The sequence below is a fragment of the Bombina bombina genome, chromosome 3 (genome assembly GCF_027579735.1).
Source record: "Bombina bombina isolate aBomBom1 chromosome 3, aBomBom1.pri, whole genome shotgun sequence".
Lineage (NCBI taxonomy): Eukaryota > Metazoa > Chordata > Amphibia > Anura > Bombinatoridae > Bombina > Bombina bombina.
Window position 1 is genome coordinate 268,486,735 of NC_069501.1, and position 17,282 is coordinate 268,504,016.

At 36.4% G+C, this 17,282-nt stretch overlaps 1 protein-coding gene across 1 annotated transcript in view; it reads left to right on the forward strand.

Moving 5' to 3' along the window:
• Nucleotides 1-17,282, forward strand: part of WSCD1 (WSC domain containing 1) — a 349,543-nt gene that overhangs the window by 294,327 nt on the left and 37,934 nt on the right. The window contains 1 exon segment of the mRNA XM_053706293.1: nucleotides 16,905-17,082. Coding sequence (XP_053562268.1) covers nucleotides 16,905-17,082 — 178 coding nt within the window.

Below are 17,282 nucleotides of genomic sequence, written 5' to 3' on the forward strand. Positions count from 1 at the left end.
ATATTTTCAAATAGAGATCCTATACCCGCCACAATAGGCCTTCCTTTCAACTCCCTCCAAGGATTTATGAACCTTGGGGAGGTGATGGAATATGGGGGTGACTGGATCTTGAACATAGAGATAGTCTACAGTGCCCTGGTCTAAAATCCCCCATCTACTAAGCCCATCATCTAACAGTGATACGACGCTGTTGCCTATATTTCTCAGTTGGGTTATATCTGAGAACTTCATAGACATCAGCATCATTTAGTTGCCCTAAAAGCTTCCTCCAGATATGACTGTCTATCCTGCACCACCACACATCCACCCTTATCCGCCCTCTTTATTACAATATCCTCCTGGATTTTAAATTATTAAGGGCTTTAGAATGTTATCATTTAAATTAGGATAAGGATGCTTGGTGTCATTAAAGAGTGCAATAAGGTCTTCTTCAATTCTGTGGTGAAAAGCTTCTAAGAATGGACCTCTCTCCCTAGTTGGATAAAATATAGATTTTGGTGTATATCCACCATGTGTACATTTAAGCGGAATTTCATCAACTATTGATTCCTTGGCTAGGTCATGTGCCTTTAATAAATCACACGCCTCTGTGAAATCAACTATGTCATATATTTTAGGTAGAGTATCACTAGAGTAGGTAGAATCTACATCTCCACTATCATGTGTTTCATCTTTTTTCCAAAAAAAATTTCCTTAATGTGAGATCCCGAACCATTTTATTCACATCTACAATAGTGTTGACAAGTTAAATTTATTAGTTGGTACATACCTAATCCAAGCTCAATACTCTTTTTCCTCTCTAGTAAGAGTGTAATTTGAAAATATTGATTACATTCATAGTGCATATTTGTTTCTTCCTCCTCTCTTTTGCCTCCTTGCCCCTCTGCCTCTTGCTCCTCTTCCTATGCTTCCTCCTCTCTCCCTGGTGTTGGGATCTACCTGAAAAACCTGCTGATCAATGTTATAATCTGGATTTGTATGTTGTTTTAGTATAGGATTAGGAGTGTCATTATCCCTTAGAAAATCCTGCCTCCTTAAATCATCTGATGTTGCTACATTGGTATTTTTAGATACATTTCTATTATTACTACTACTATTGTATCTTGTGACTATAGGGTCAACTCTAGTAGTGCCTGTATTTTTAGGTTTAACTATTGTGTTCACTATGTGCTGACTGTATGCTTTTAGGTAGTACTAAACTCAGCTTGCTGTAAAGCATTCTCTTCAGGGTTTTGCTCTAAAAATGTTACATGCTTTTCTGCTGGTGAAGTTGTCCTGGCTCTATTTCTAGACCTAGATCTAGATCTGGATCTGTTATTACTACCAGGATTACTACGTGTGTGCCAGGTATAGACCCTGTCATGTGCATGATCCTCACTATCTCTAATGATTTTTTAAGTTTAAAGTTATCCAGCTCCACCTTAAACTTGTCTATAGATTCTTTCAGCAAAGCGTCCCATATCCCATATTTGGGGTTGCAACACATAGTCATTGAGCTGTGCCTGTAATTCAGACAGTTCATCTCTTGTTTTATGTAAGACAGTCTCTTTATAGGATATTATTAACTCCATTAGTCTCCTTGAACAGTCCGTTAGAATGGCATTCCAATTTGGCAATAAAGGAAGAGTCATTTGTCTGAAAATGTGGGATATTTGTTAAGACGTAGCCCCCTGGGGATTAAACCCATTATAAGATATTTCTCTAGGGCACGTTTGTCCCACATGTTTTGTATTCCTTAATAAGGGTACGTTCCATATACAAAAATATGTCACTCATAGATAGAGTTTCTTTCTGATTAATGATTAATGAAGGTGTCTTCAATTGTAAGCCTGTCCATTTCAATGTGTGACATTAATAGAGTAAACTTCGATCTTTACCAATTTATTCTAGGTACACTATTATTAGAATTAGCACACCTTGCTCTGAACCATATATACAAAGAGATTTATACACATTATTCGGTGCATCTCCTCATTATCTTTTGTAACGCTCTCTCTATTGTTCTTCATCAATAAGTTCTCTTAGGTATACAATATATTGTAATACTGTTTATTGGGGTAATTAATAATATGATGCACTCACTACCAATTATTTTATTTATTTATTTTTTTTTTTTAAAATACATGGTTATTGTTATTGTTAAGGCATTAGCATATCAGTTCATAAATATTTTTTCGCATGGAGGCTCTACATTAAATAGAAGGCAGATCCCATTTATATAAATCTTTACTAGATGTTTATGGTAGAATATGCTACTCAAATTATATGTATAAGTTTAGCCCAGGCGTTTATAAATTGTTGAGATCTGTATATTTCTTTATATGCTATATTGACATTTAAAGTATTAACGTTGCAATCTCCCCCAATGAAATGCTTATTATTTCTAGTCTGTCTTTATTTCAGTATGGCGATATCTTAGGTCTGTCCCTTTAATAATTAGTACCTGGAGCTCTCACACCTGATGACAAGGGTGTGTTTAAATAGACATGCTGGTGTGGAGTAAATTATGTCCATGAATAAGGCGAATATCTGCTGAAACGCGTAGGACAATTCCTTTATTTGTTCCAGGTTGTTGGGACAATTTGTATGTTTTACCTTTTTTAATATGTTTTTGTTGCACGGTTTTCCAAATAAATCTTTGACTGATTATACGCCTGGGAGGTTTGCTGGATTTCTTTTCTGATGTTGTTACCGTCTAAACAACCAGCTTAAACCCTCGGCGTTACTCAGGACAGAGGCTTGCAGTACCAGGCTTACTGACGGCTGATGACGTCATCGTAAGACGCCAGAGTGTGTCAACAAGCATTCACAGAGGCGGAGGCTCTCACAGAGTTTGGGACTTACCTGACAAAGATACAGCAACGGAGTCTAAGGTGCTTCGTACCGGCCCGGGGACCCACAGAGTGGGTGAACGATCCGGAGGCTGAACAGGCTGCCTTGGTATCCGCTAGATCTTACTTGCGCTGGTGAGTCTTCACAATACCGCTTAAAATACTCTAAGGATTGATGCTGCTGGTTATGTACACTAGAAAAGTCTGGAGCTGTCTAAAGGGGGATTTCTTGTGATTTATTTACTTGCTGTGACTGGCTAATTTTCCCTCTGACATTTCGACTAGTATATAACCCTACGCTGTTATACACACTGTGTCCAAAGCCCTTTATTTATATTTTACATAATATCCTTTGCTATAAGGGGCCTATAAATATGGAAAACATGGAAAACCGTGATCTTTATTCTCTCAGACCTATGTCACACATTGAAATGGACAGGCTTACAATTGAAGACCACCTTCATTAATCAGAAAAGAAACTCTATCTATGAGTGACATATTTTTGTATATGGAACGTCCCCTTATTAAGGAATACAAAATCTGGTGGGACAAAACGTTGCCCCCTAGAGAAATATCTTATAATGGGTTTAATCCCCAGGGGGCTACGTCTTAACAAATATCCCACATTTCAGACAAATGACTCTTCCTTTATTGCCAAATGGAATGCCATTCTAACGGACTGATCAAGGAGACTAATGGAGTTAATAATATCCTATAAAAGAGACTGTCTTACATAAAACAAGAGATGAACTGTCTGAATTACAGGCACAGCTCAATGACTATGTGTTGCACCCCAAATATGGGGATATGGACGCTTTGCTGAAAGAATCTATAGACAAAGTTTAAGGTGGAGCTGGATAACTTTTAAACTTAAAAAATTCATTAGAGATAGTGAGGATCATGCACATGACAGGGTCTATACCTGGCACACACGTAGTAATCCTGGTAGTAATAACAGATCCAGATCTAGATCTAGGTCTAGAAATAGAGCCAGGACAACTTCACCAGCAGAAAAGCATGTAACATTTTTAGAGCAAAACCCTGAAGAGAATGCTTTACAGCAAGCTGAGTTAGTACTACCTAAAAGCATACAGTCAAGCACATAGTGAACAAATAGTTAAACTAAAATACAGGCACTACTAGAGTTGACCCCTATAGTCACAAGATACAATAGTAGTAGTAATAAATAGAAATGTATCTAAAATACCAATGTAGAACATCAGATGATTTAAGGAGGGCAGGATTTTCTAAGGGATAATGACACTCCTAATCCTATACTAAAAACAACATACAAATCCAGATTATAAACATTGATCAGCGGTTTTTCAGGTAGATCCCAACACCAGGGAGAGAGGAGGAAGCATAGGAAAGAGGAGCAAGAGGCAGAGGGCAAGGAGGGCAAAGAGAGGAGGAAGAAACAAATATGCACTATGAATGTAATCAATATTTCAAATTACACTCTTACTAGAGAGGAAAAAGAAGTATGAGCTTTGAATTAGGTTATCGTACCAACTAATAAATTTAACTTGTTCAACACTATTGTAGATGTGAATAAAATGGTTCGGGATCTCACATTAAGGAAATTTTTTTGGAAAAAAGATGAAACACATGATAGTGGAGATGTAGATTCTACTACTCTAGTGATACTCTACCTAAAATATATGACATAGTTGATCTTCACAGAGGCGTGTGATTTATTAAAGGCACATGACCTAGCAAGGAATCAATAGTAGATGAAATTCCTCTTAAATGTACACATGGTGGATATACACCAAATCTATATTTTATCCATCTAGGGAGAGAGGTCATTCTTAGAAGCTTTTCACCACAGAATTGAAGAAGACCTCTATTGCACTCTCTTAATGACACAAGCATCCTTAATCCTTAATTTAAATGATAAACAATCTAAAGCCCTTAATAATTTAAAATCCAGGGAGGATATTGTAATAAAGAGGGCGGATAAGGGTGGATGTGTGGTGGTGCAGGATAGACAGTCATATCTGGAGGAAGCTTTTTAGGCAACTAAATGATGCTGATGTCTATGAAGTTCTCAGATATAAACCCAACTGAGAAATATAGGCAAACAGCTCGTATCACTGTTAGATGATGGCTTAGAGATGGGGATTTTAGACCAGGGCACTGTAGACTATCTCTATGTTCAAGATCCAGTCACCCCCCATATTCATCACCTCCCCAAGGTTCATAAATCCTTGGAGGGAGTGAAAGGAAGGCCTATTGTGGCGGGTATAGGATCTCTATTTGAAATATTTCAACATGGATTGAAATCTCTACTACAACCAGTAAGTCTATGGTCTTCCATCATTTCTCAAAGATACGAAGCACCCCTTTTAGGTTGTCTAAAAGAGGTAGATGGCAGATGCAGCGGAATGGCTTACTATAGATGTAGTTAGTCTGTATTCTGCTATCCCTCATAAAAAAGGTTTAGAAGCCATCTCATACATGCTGGACAGATTCAGTAACTATGATGGCAATCTTAAGACCTTTCTAATTCAAACCTTGGATTTTTTACTACCCCTAATTTTTTTCCAATTTGAGGGACTTTTTATCTCAAAGACGTGGCACTGCTATGGGGGCTAAATTCGCCCCAGCCTACGCCAAACCTTTATATGGGTTTGGTGGGAGGCACTGCCACGTCTTTGGAGATGCAAATACCTTCAGGGGTTACATTACTATGTATAAAAGATACATCGATGACCCTCCTGTTCGTTTTGGACAGGGGGGTCCATCTAGATTAAAGGAGTTTGTTCAATTTCTCAACTGCAATGATGCTAATTTTACAGTTTACAATTATGAGAGTAATAAAGAATCTATACCCTACTTAGACCTCCTATTGATTGGAAAAACAGAACACTCAGCGGATAAAGACAATTTCTATCGCAAACCAATTGCGGCGAATGCCATATTACATGGCCCAAAGCAATCATCCAAAACATTTGGGTTTTGGAATAGCCAAAGGGCAATTCATAAGGTTAAAACGATATTGTACTGACAATTGAAGTCTTTATCACAGAGAGCTTGAAAATGAGGAAAAGATCTCCTAGAGAGAGGCTATCACATAAAAACAATAGATCGAGCCTCTCCTAGAAGTAACCAGATTAGATAGAGAAACCCTCCTCCTCGATAACAAAACCCTTGGGAATAAACAACGTTTTGATAATTCCAGACCTACATTCATAACCACATATAGTGCACAATTTAATGCAATATGTGATATTGTGAAAAAGCATCTCCCATATTTTGACTGCTGAGGACAGCCTCAAAGACCTTGTGCAGAAGGGATGCAACTTGTCTCGCGTAGAGGCTATACGATAGGTAATGCAGTTTCTCCTAGTCTACTTAGAAATACACAGACAAGAAGCAATAGCTGGTCTAAATGTAAAAAGGGCACTATAGGTGTCACTACAGCAATTGCATTGCTTGTGGATTCACAAAGTTACTAAGAATTTTCAATCATACACCACACAGAAGGTCTATGAGTTGGATACGTATACTAAACTGTACGCTCTGATCTCGTAATCTACTATTATAGATTGCGTGGAATGTAAAAAACAATATCATTGGGTGCACCTCTAGAGAGTGTAGAAATAGGGATCAGGGAGCATTCTCAAGATATTGAGCATGGTATCGAATGTTCTGACCTTGCCAGACATTTTATACATGTCCACAACAAAGTGTTAATAGTTAAAATGGCAAATTATTGACCATATCAACCTGCCATTACGTGTGGAGACAGAGTAACTAAACTTCTCTTACAAAGAGGCTTTTGGATTTTCAAATGAAACTAGGATTCCAGATGGTTTTAACATAGTGGGCGAAGTCATTAATTTTTGGAGACATTAATAGATAGGTTTCATGATTATGATCCCAGGAAGTCCATTATGTAGTTAAATGTGATAATCTATACTAAAAAGAAGTTACATCATGTATTTAAGATGGGTACACAGAAGTTTAGTTTAGATTGGTTAGTATATATTCTTTATCTATGTATTAATAGAGTAAACTTCGATCTTTACCAATTTATTCTAGGTTACACTATTATTAGAGTTAGCACACCTTGCTCTGAAACCATATATACAAAGAGATTTATACACATTATTCGGTGCATCTCTCATTATCCTTTTGCAACGCTCTCTCTATTGTTCTTCATCAATAAGTTCTCTTAGGTATAACAATATATGTAATAACTGTTTTTGGGGTAATTAATAATATGATGCACTCACTACCAATTATTTTATTTATTTTATTTTTTTTTTTTTTAAAAAATACATGGTATTGTTATCTGTTAAGGCATTAGATATCAGTTCATAAATATTTTTTCGCATGGAGGCTCTACATCTAAATAGAGGCAGATCCCATTTATATAAATTCTTTAACTAGATGTTTATGGTAGAATCTGCTACTCAAATTATATGTATAAGTTTAGCCCCAGGCGTTTATAAATTGTTGAGATCTGTATATTTCTTTATATGCTATATTGACATTTAAGTATTAACGTTGCAATCTCCCCCAATGAAATGCTTATTATTTCTAGTCTGTCTTTATTTCAGTATGGCGATATCTTAGGTCTGTCCCTTTAATAATTAGTACCTGGAGCTCTCACACCTGATGACAAGGGTGTGTTTAAATAGACATGCTGGTGTGGAGTAAATTATGTCCATGAATAAGGCGAATATCTGCTGAAACGCGTAGGACGATTCTTTTATTTGTTCCAGGTTGTTGGGACAATTTGTATGTTTTACCTTTTTTACATATGTTTTTGTGCACGGTTTTCCAAATAAATCTTTGAATGATTATACGCCTGGGAGGTTTGCTGGATTTCTTTTCTGATGTTGTTACCGTCTAAACAACCAGCTTAAACCTCGGCGTTCTCCAGGACAGAGGCTTGCAGTACCCGGCTTACTGACCGGCTGATGACGTCATCGTAAGACGCCAGAGTGTGTCAACAAGCATTCACAGAGGCGGAGGCTCTCACGGAGTTTGGGACTTACCTGACAAAGATACAGCAACGGCAGTCTAAGGTGCTTCGTACCGGCCCGGGGACCCACAGAGTGGTGAACGATCCGGAGGCTGAACAGGCTGCTTGGTATCCGCTAGATCTTACTTGCGCTGGTGAGTCTTCACAATACCGCTTAAAATACTCTAAGGATTGATGCTGCTGGTTATGTACACTAGAAAAGTCTGGAGCTGTCTAAAGGGGGATTTCTTGTGATTTATAAAGGACACTGCCTAACTTACAAATTAAAATTAAAGGGACACTGAACCCATTTTTTTTATTTTGTGATTCAGATAGAGCATTCAATTTTAAGCAACTTTCTAATTTACTCATATTATCAATTTTTCTTTGTTCTTATTGTATCTTTATTTAAAAAATTAGGTATCTAAGCTTTTTTGGGGTTCAGAACTCTGGATAGCACTTTTTTATTGGTGGATGAATTCATCCACCAATCAGCAAGGACAACCCAGGTTGTTCAACAAAAATGGGCCGGCATCTAAACTTACATTCTTGCATTTCAAATAAAGATACCAAGAGAATTAAGAAAATTTGATAATAGGAGTAAATTAGAAAATTGCTTAAAATCTCATGCTCTATGTGAATTATGAAAGAAAAAATTTGGGTTCAGTGTCCCTTTAAGTATTGTCCCTGTGTATCTGATTCAACATATATTTTTTCATAGGATATGTTTTTGTGTATCATGATGGCCACTCCTCTGGATTTTTGAGTGAAAGAGGCAGTCTCTAGGACTGGGTATTGTTTAGATCTGAGGAGGATGGGCCTGTCTTTTAGCCAATGTGTTTCTTGTAGGAAAACTAGTTGGCTTCTAGATTTAAAGAGGGAGCATAAAAAGACACATTGTTTCGTAGGGGAGTTAAGTACAGGAGTATTCCATCATAAGGGAGAGAGAAGGGAGAGGAGGGGGAAAAAAAGGGGGGGGGGATAGAGGTAGATTGGTTATCCAGAGGGGAAAAGCAAGCAATCACACCATGTAACGTGTATGAGAGGTAAAAGGTGCGGTATGTAGAAGAGATAAACCACGTAAGGAGCCTCTGAACATAAAGTTAGAGTACGTTATTGGGGGTGGGGGGATAGCCAAGGAGAAAAATTTATTTGAGAAGAGTTTGGGGAGAGCTGGGACACAAAAAAAAAGGGGGGAGAGGAAAGGAGAGGGAAGGGAAAGGATTTAGAGAGGGGAGGGACAAACAGAAGGGGAAGTGGAAATGTGATGAAATATGGTATTTAGAGTGTGTTGGTGCTGTGAGTATTAAGGAGTGTCAGGTGAAACACAACGAAAGACATGCAACAATTTGTATAGTTTGTAGATTAGTGCATAACATTTTTGAACAATAACAGTCTATAATAAAACCTGACAGTAAAACTTTTTGTGGAGAAAAGCAACATTAACATAGTCAACAATGTTCACGTAGCATAGTCAAAAGCACATCAATATTTTCAGGGAAGTGGGGGAAGGTAAGGGAGGAGGAAAGGGCATACTGGAGAGGGATAGGGGGACAGAACCTTATGAGCCTAAGGAGGGTGGCTAATAGGTCAAAGGTAAGATTGGCATAGGTCAGGTAGTATAGGATGAAATTTAAATCAAAACATAAGACTCAAGATAAGCAATATTTTGTCTGGGTTATATGATTTTGAGGTTAATATATAAAATATTTGGGTAATAATAGCGAACTATGATACCTGCAGCAAAAAAGAACAAAGTGCAAACCCACATCAAGGTAGATATTTTATGTTTTTATTAAGCATAAGCGGTTAAAAGCACTTACAAGAAAATAATAATCACAAGCCTTTATCCCAATCTTGGGAAAGAGAGGAAAGTCCCAGTTGGAATCGAAATGGTGTTTCAATCACACCTCAGCTGTTCAGTCACCCAACTCTTTTTTTGTTATAGACGCTGTCCAAAGGAGCCTCTTCAAGCTCCGCCCGTTTACCTTAATGTGGGTTTGCGCTTTGTTTTTTCTTGCTGCAGGATTACTATGTGTAGAGACTGTCCGGTGACACATCTCTGGAAATAGCAACAAACCCTAAGATTGGAATCAGTGGGATATATATGAATTGTTTGGAAAATAACCTATATGAGACATTGGACTATTGATCTTCTGTAGCCAGCATTTATTCCATAGCTGGATGTGGTAAACGTATTATTAGAGTAATACTATATTATAATTTTATACTGTAGTGTTCATACAAGTAATATTGTTTTTCTATTGCATTTATTTATTTTTTAATTTTTTAATTTTCTTTCATAACAATTGATGCGACCATAAGGGAATTACTATATATATATATATCTCCAAGTATTTGAAATCTGTATCTTAGATAGCGGAAACTCTGTACTGTTGTCTTTACAACTATTAACTGTGACTCCTCCTCTCTTAGTTGCGCTGTAAATATTTTGGAACTATAATCCCTGTATCCAAAAAAATTCAAAGAACAATATTCATAGAGTTATAACCTTACTCCTTTGAATGGTTATATGTTTAAGGTTTCAGGGAGGGAATAAAGGGAAAGACAAGCGAAATATTAAAACATAAAACAGTGAGATAAGTGTTTAATGATTTTTAAACAGTAGGTAAAAAAGTGTGTACCTTCAGTTTTTAAGAACATATTCACCAACCTGATACTAAAGGAGAGATAAGAGACACAAAAACAGGGTTTACATTAATAGGGAGATATATGAAGTCCACTATCTCAAGGCATATGACTGGGCAAGAGATTTAGGAGTTGAACATGTCCGTGGTCTGATCGTTTACTGAGGTGGGTTCCCACAAGGGGGCTTCAACATCAAGGTTGGAAGGTTGCTGTTGAGAATTGGATAATGAAATATTCCATGATGCTAGCAAGTCAATGCATTGGTCTATGGTAGAAAACAGTGTACTGCTGGTTGTCCTTATTGATGATCTGTACTTTATGTTATGTGTGACCATAAGACCGCAGTGAAGTCTTTAAACAATCTCCTCTTTTGAAGTGTCCTCGTGGACAGGTCTGCATAGAATGAGATATCTTTAAACCTGCTGGGAAGGTTGGGCTTTGTCATAGAATCTCTCTAATGATCCTTTCTTTATAAGTGTAGAAATATAGTCGTATCAAGACATCCCGTGGTTTATCAGTGGGTAGGCCCCTAGGTCACAAAGCTCTGTGTGCACAGTCTATTAGTCCTTCAGTACTTGTAGATGATGGAGCCAAACAATCAAAAGGTTCTGTCAAAAATGGAACCAAATCTCCTGGGAGCATTGTCTCCGGCATGCCTCTAATCCTTAGATTGTTTCGGTGGGAGCGGTCCTCCATATCTGCCATTTTGTCTTCTAGTTGGCTAACTTGGTCTGCCAAAGATTATGTGTATGAAAATATGTTAGCTTGGTCTACCACCACATCCTCCTGTTTCCTTTCTATAGTTTCCACTCTTTGATTGGTAGTGGTGATCTCCCTCCGCAGATTCACTCGGTGATCTGTGATTTGAAAGAGGAGTGATGTGCCTCTAAATGTGATTTCAAGAAGTCTAAGATAAATGTCTGTGAGCTGTGTCTTGTAGCGTTTGAAAAGTAAAGGCATCCAAGTCTGGGTTACTAGATGTAAGGCTGTGCTCGGTATCAGGCATGTCAGAGTCACGCTGGGAGGGAGTGAAATGGTCTACAAGTGTCCGCTTGGGACCAGAAGGTGGCTTTGTCTTTTTCCTGGCAGATTGTGCCATGATGTAGTATAAAAATGGAGTATTTAAAGTACTCTACAAGTAGAGTTTAGGGTGACACACACCGCTGGGTGAAGGGCTTCAGGCAGCATAAAAAGAAAAGAAACATAAACTAGGAGCATCCCACACTCTCCCCACAAGATGAGGGTGTTCACATATTTAGTGCCTTTCTAACGTGTGGAATCTGGGGCAATCAAATGCTAAGGGCCACAAGTCTCTTTTTTTATATTGTGCTGGGGTCTAAAATGACTGACTGATGTGGTAGGCCATGTTGCACACTTACAGAGTGCTGTAGTGGACTCTATCAGGCCCATTTATCAAGCTCCGTGCGTACCGCAGTGTCGGATCAGGTCCGCAAGCCCTTTGATAAATGGGCCCCTATATGTCTAAATTATGTAAATCCCTGACCTGTTATCCCACTGTACCTCTGGGACTCAATCTCTGAGCTGGATGGAAATGTTGCAGTATAGGTCTCCACCTCTCGTACAGTTGTAGGCCTCTGGTGATGGGCTCCATTTCACTGGCCATGTTGCAGCAATAGGTATTAGTTAATAGCTGCTCTTAGATGCGTGAAGGTCTGGATCTATCGGACCCAATCAGCAGGCCTGCTTGTGGATACTTGGGGGGCCAGACTTATGAGGTCAGGTAGGCCGCAGCTGCAGTCTCCACTATGCAACGATCACGGGTAGATTTTTTTCCCCAAATTCCTCACCCTTAGGTGGTTACTGGGCAGTTCCGGACCCTATAAATTAGAGTAAGGTTCTTTTTTTCCTCTAAGGGAACACTATTTATGGCACCTTTAGTTTAGCCGGAACTCAGTGATGGTGCGTCCATTTGTCTGGCTGGTGGCTCCACCCCCACATATTTATTATCTAAATATGCAGTAGCAAAGTTTTTAACTCATTTCCTCTTTTCCATTATCTATATTTTCATACTTAATTTTGGTTCTTGATCTGTGTGCTGTCTGTTTTAATGCTTGATGTTTATATTTAATATAACTAAGGAGCAGCTCAACTGAGGCCTATTACATTTGTTTATCGTTCATGGTGGTACTTTTTTTTCCATATGAAATACAGAGCTTTACCACACAAGTATACCCACCAATCTATTTAGCACATTTACAACAATTTAGCATTTTAAAACCATTTTTGTAAGGATCAATAAAAAAAATGGTTAGATTAGCTGGGGCTTCAGAATGTATTTTATTTTTTGTAAGATTCTGGTCCATCTAGGTTCAAAAATAGAGAAGGAAGATGAAAGGGAAGAACACAAAAACAAAATGCTTTTATTCCAAAAAATACAAAATGCTTTTATTCCAAATATCTTTAGTCCTTACTAGGGGTATGCTGAAAATTCTACAATGTTGAGTGTTGCTCCTGAATTAAAGGGACAAACTATTAAAAATTCAACTTGATTCAGATAGGGCATACAATTTTAAGCAACTTTCAATTTTACTTTTATCATCAAATTGTCTTTGTTCTCTTGGTATTTTTTGCTGAAAGGTAAAACTAGGTAGGCCCATTTTGCTAATTTATAAGCCCTCAAAGGTCACCTCTTATCTCAGTGTCAGTCTTTTACAACTAGATTTCATGTGTGCCATATCGATAAATTTGTTCTCATGCCATGGAGTTACTTATGAGAGGGCACTGATTGACTAAAATGCAAGTCAGTCAAAAGAACTGAGATAAGAGGGCAGTCTGCAGAGGCTTAGATACAAGGTAATCACAGAGGTAAAAAGTATATTAATATAAAAGTTTTGGTTATACAAAAAGGGGGAATGGGTAATAAAGGGATTATCATTTTTTTTAAAAACAATACAATTCTGGAGTAGACTGTCCCTTTAAGTCTTAGGAGAATCAAAAAATGCATTATGACATAGTATCAATAAATGACCTGGTTATCTAACATTCACTGCATGGGACATGAAAAACATTGCCAACACTCTCAGGGGCTGACCTCATGGAATGTTCTAAAAAATGGTTGCCTCCCATGGAATGTAATAGAGTTCACTGGAAAGGGACATTTTTTATGAGAAAGTAAAGTAAGCAGGTTGCAGGGAGCACACATTAAAAAGCGAATACTGCAGCCAAATCAAATACAATTAGCTTTTTTCAACATCAGTATCTTGTAATTGTTTCTATTTCCACAAGTGCAATATTTGCGCTCCACTTGTTATACCAGCGCACGCAAATGTGCGCTGGTATTTGAAGTGACCTGCAATGCATTCATGAGAAGGTGCTTCCATAGGCTCCAATGGGAGCTTCGTTCTGATGCCGTCATATACGGCACAGAACCTAAGTCTCATAGCGATGGGCAGCAAATTTTAAATATATATGTACTGTATATGAATATACACATATTAACACATAAAAATATACTGTATGTATATAAGCACATACAGATATATTAACAATGAACACACAGTTCTCCATAGACTGCAATGAAAAGGCACTTTTCAGTGACATTTTTTTTTCTAATACCCCAGACCTGCTCAATTTAACCCCTCATAACTGTTACACTTTTTATTTTAATAAACTATGCTACAGTATTATTGGGGGCAATTTGTGCACTTTTAGGGGAAAATAAAAAAGCTTGCAGTGTCAATACTTATAATGGCACGTTATTTATCACACGCCTGTTTACGGGAGCATGATATATTATCACTCACTTGTAATCTAGCCCTGTATGTGCAGTAAAAAAAAAAAAAATCTCATATATCTAGACCAATACCCTTTTTAAAGAATTATATAAATATTGTCTTGAGAGTTAGGTGATCACTGGTGGTAACAGTGAACACCTTGCAAGAAAAAAAGTAATTTTATTTCTATATTGTGCAATGGTTCCTCTCTAATCTATAGTATAACCCTCAAAATCCCGTATGGGTCCCTATTTCACATGTGGCTACCCTTGATGATAATTTAGTAAGGTGATCACAGTAACAGCAGTGGTAACTTTGCCATATTCAATATTATTTACTAAAATTACGAAAAATTAAACATTTTTTATTACAGTTTTTGGGAGTCTGCTGGGCCTGCTGAAAAAATCAATTATTAATTTATGTGGGTCACTCACTGAAATGTGACTTACAATAGGGTTTAAATTTTAAACCCTATTGTTAGTCACATTTCAATGAGTGACCCACATACATTAATAATGTGGGTCACTTTAAATGTAGGTAGCAAAAAAAGCCCCCAAATTGTCTCAGCACAGGTGAAAAAAGGCTACTTGTGAAAGGGTTGAAATATATTAAAATATAAATACATAAAAAAGGGCTCTGACTGAATTAGTTTATAAGCATTTTGCCATTTTTTATTAGTGTAATTTAAAAATTTATATTTTTTTTAGATTTTAAAAAATAGATTACAAATATTTAACTTTTATTTCCTTGTAGAGAAACCAATTCTTATATGTTCAACTATATAAACATCAAGCAGCAATATTTATTAACCATCCAAAGAACAAAGTGCAACCCCAGAGATCCGTGTGACATTTGATGTTCTAGTAGAAAATCAAATGTCACAAAAGTATTATAATGAGCCTAGAGAAATGTAAACTTTATTTTTGCAATATGCATCAAAGATCTTGTAGAACATACATTACTTACAGAAACATATCTTGACCACAAACAGTATAAGCAGAACACTACAGTGAATAGCAATAGAAAATAAATTCAGCGTATTTTTAGATTCAGATCATATTGTTGTCCCAGAAGATATATATATATATATATATACTGTATGTCACATGCAAAGATATAATAAAATATTTACAAAAAATGTGAGGGGTATATACTCACTTTTGTGGGATACTGTATAATATACATACAAACACACACACATATATATATATATATATATATATATATATATATATATATATATATATATATGTATCATTATTTACATTGAAATAATATTTACCTGCAACCTGTGTTCTTAGAAAATAAGTAAAATAATACAAATTACTTTTTTCATTGTTCAGTACGTTTCTTGTTTAGTCATTTTAGTGAGCCAACACCATTGTTTGAACATGCTAAATGTTGCAGCAGTACAGCTGTTTTTTAAATATAATAATCCATTGTTTTATAAAAGTTATTTGCCTGCTTTCAACTCTCTCAGGTTGTATACATTTTCATTTTTCTGCAACATGTTCTCAGCTGCCTGAGCAGTGTTATTTGGTTTTCTGCACTGAAAGAAGCAAATCTAATTTCCCCCCCTTGCCCAGATTTGAGAAACTTGTGGCTCAGATTGATTCCTGTTTATTTTCATAAAGCATTGTTTATTGGTAATTGGCTAGAAAGAAAGCCGAGTGCAGTGTTTGATTTGTTAACAGTCAGATCAAGTGAAATTTGTTGTCGCTTCAGGCATTCCAGGCCTCTCATTTGAAGCCAGTTGATGAGATTGCGTGTACTTCTGTATTCCAAACTATGTGGTAATTGTCAATAAAAAACATATGCTAGATGTGTCTGACTTCAAAAGTGTATCCTCAGTTAACATATCATTTTGTACATTCCCTGGTGTGCAAAAAGACCCAACACCGAAATTGATACATCAAAATGTATAGTTTATTTTACTAAAAATATAAACATAGAAAAAAGAATTGTGACTGAAATCGCTCTTTGTTTCTTCCACAGCAAACGTTGATATCATTTTGTGAACCTTCTGCCAGGGATTTGTTTTATTTTGACTCTCAAGTCAGCCCTAGTTATTGTGATCTTAATTCTATCTTATTGTGCTACACATTTTAAAACTAAACTTAGGAAGGTGTTTCATGGCTATAAGTAGAAACTGTCAATGATGTACCTTTTTATGTTAATAATTTATTTTTTGACCAGTTATTTAAGGGTCATGGAATTCAAAATTAAGCTATTATGATTCAAATAGAAAATGTAATAAAAAAAAATAAAAAAATAACCCTACTGCATAAAATGTACCACTTTCTCTTGGTATTGTTTATTAAAATATCTCTTTTTCAGAATAGCATACTAAGGTAGGCTCAGTAGCATTCACCAGGTTTTTTTTTACTACATATAAACTTATTTTTCTATGGATTATTACTGTACATTTGTAATTTAATGTCCCTTTAACCTAATAATTGGCGAAAGAGAAGTACTTGTAGATTGCAGGAATCTTGACAACATATTATTTACTATCTATAACTATGTTGCTTGGTGGCTGAAAAATCTGAATATTTTTTTTCTAATTCTTGAACATATTAAAAGCTTTAAAATGTTATGATGTGTTATTCTACCTTAATATAATGTAAAAATTAAAAGTTATGGTTTTAGTTTATTTTAACAAAAGTCTTTTCAAGTGATGCATTTATTTTATTATTTCCCTATCTTCCACTGTAGGAATATCCTTTGGCAGTTGTCCGATGGACAGAATGCTTTTGTGGCTTCCCTACAGCACAGTTTAACCTTCATGAACGCCTGGATGACTCTCTGTGTGCTGAGTATCTGAATGACAGCAGTGTGTCTGACGTCCTAAGGGAAGATAGTTACTTTTCTGTCTACCAGACTCCGATACAAGGTAAAAAGTGGAAAATATTTCAGTACTTTAAAACCTCAGACATATTCGTCAGCTCATAAATAGAGCATAAAATAATATTTTAATAAAATGCCACAAAGATAAAGCTGACCTTAATTAACATTACTTAGGAAATGTTGTAGTTATTTGTAGCTAACATTTTAATGTAATTATTTTTTTAAGATGTAAACAATAGAAACATA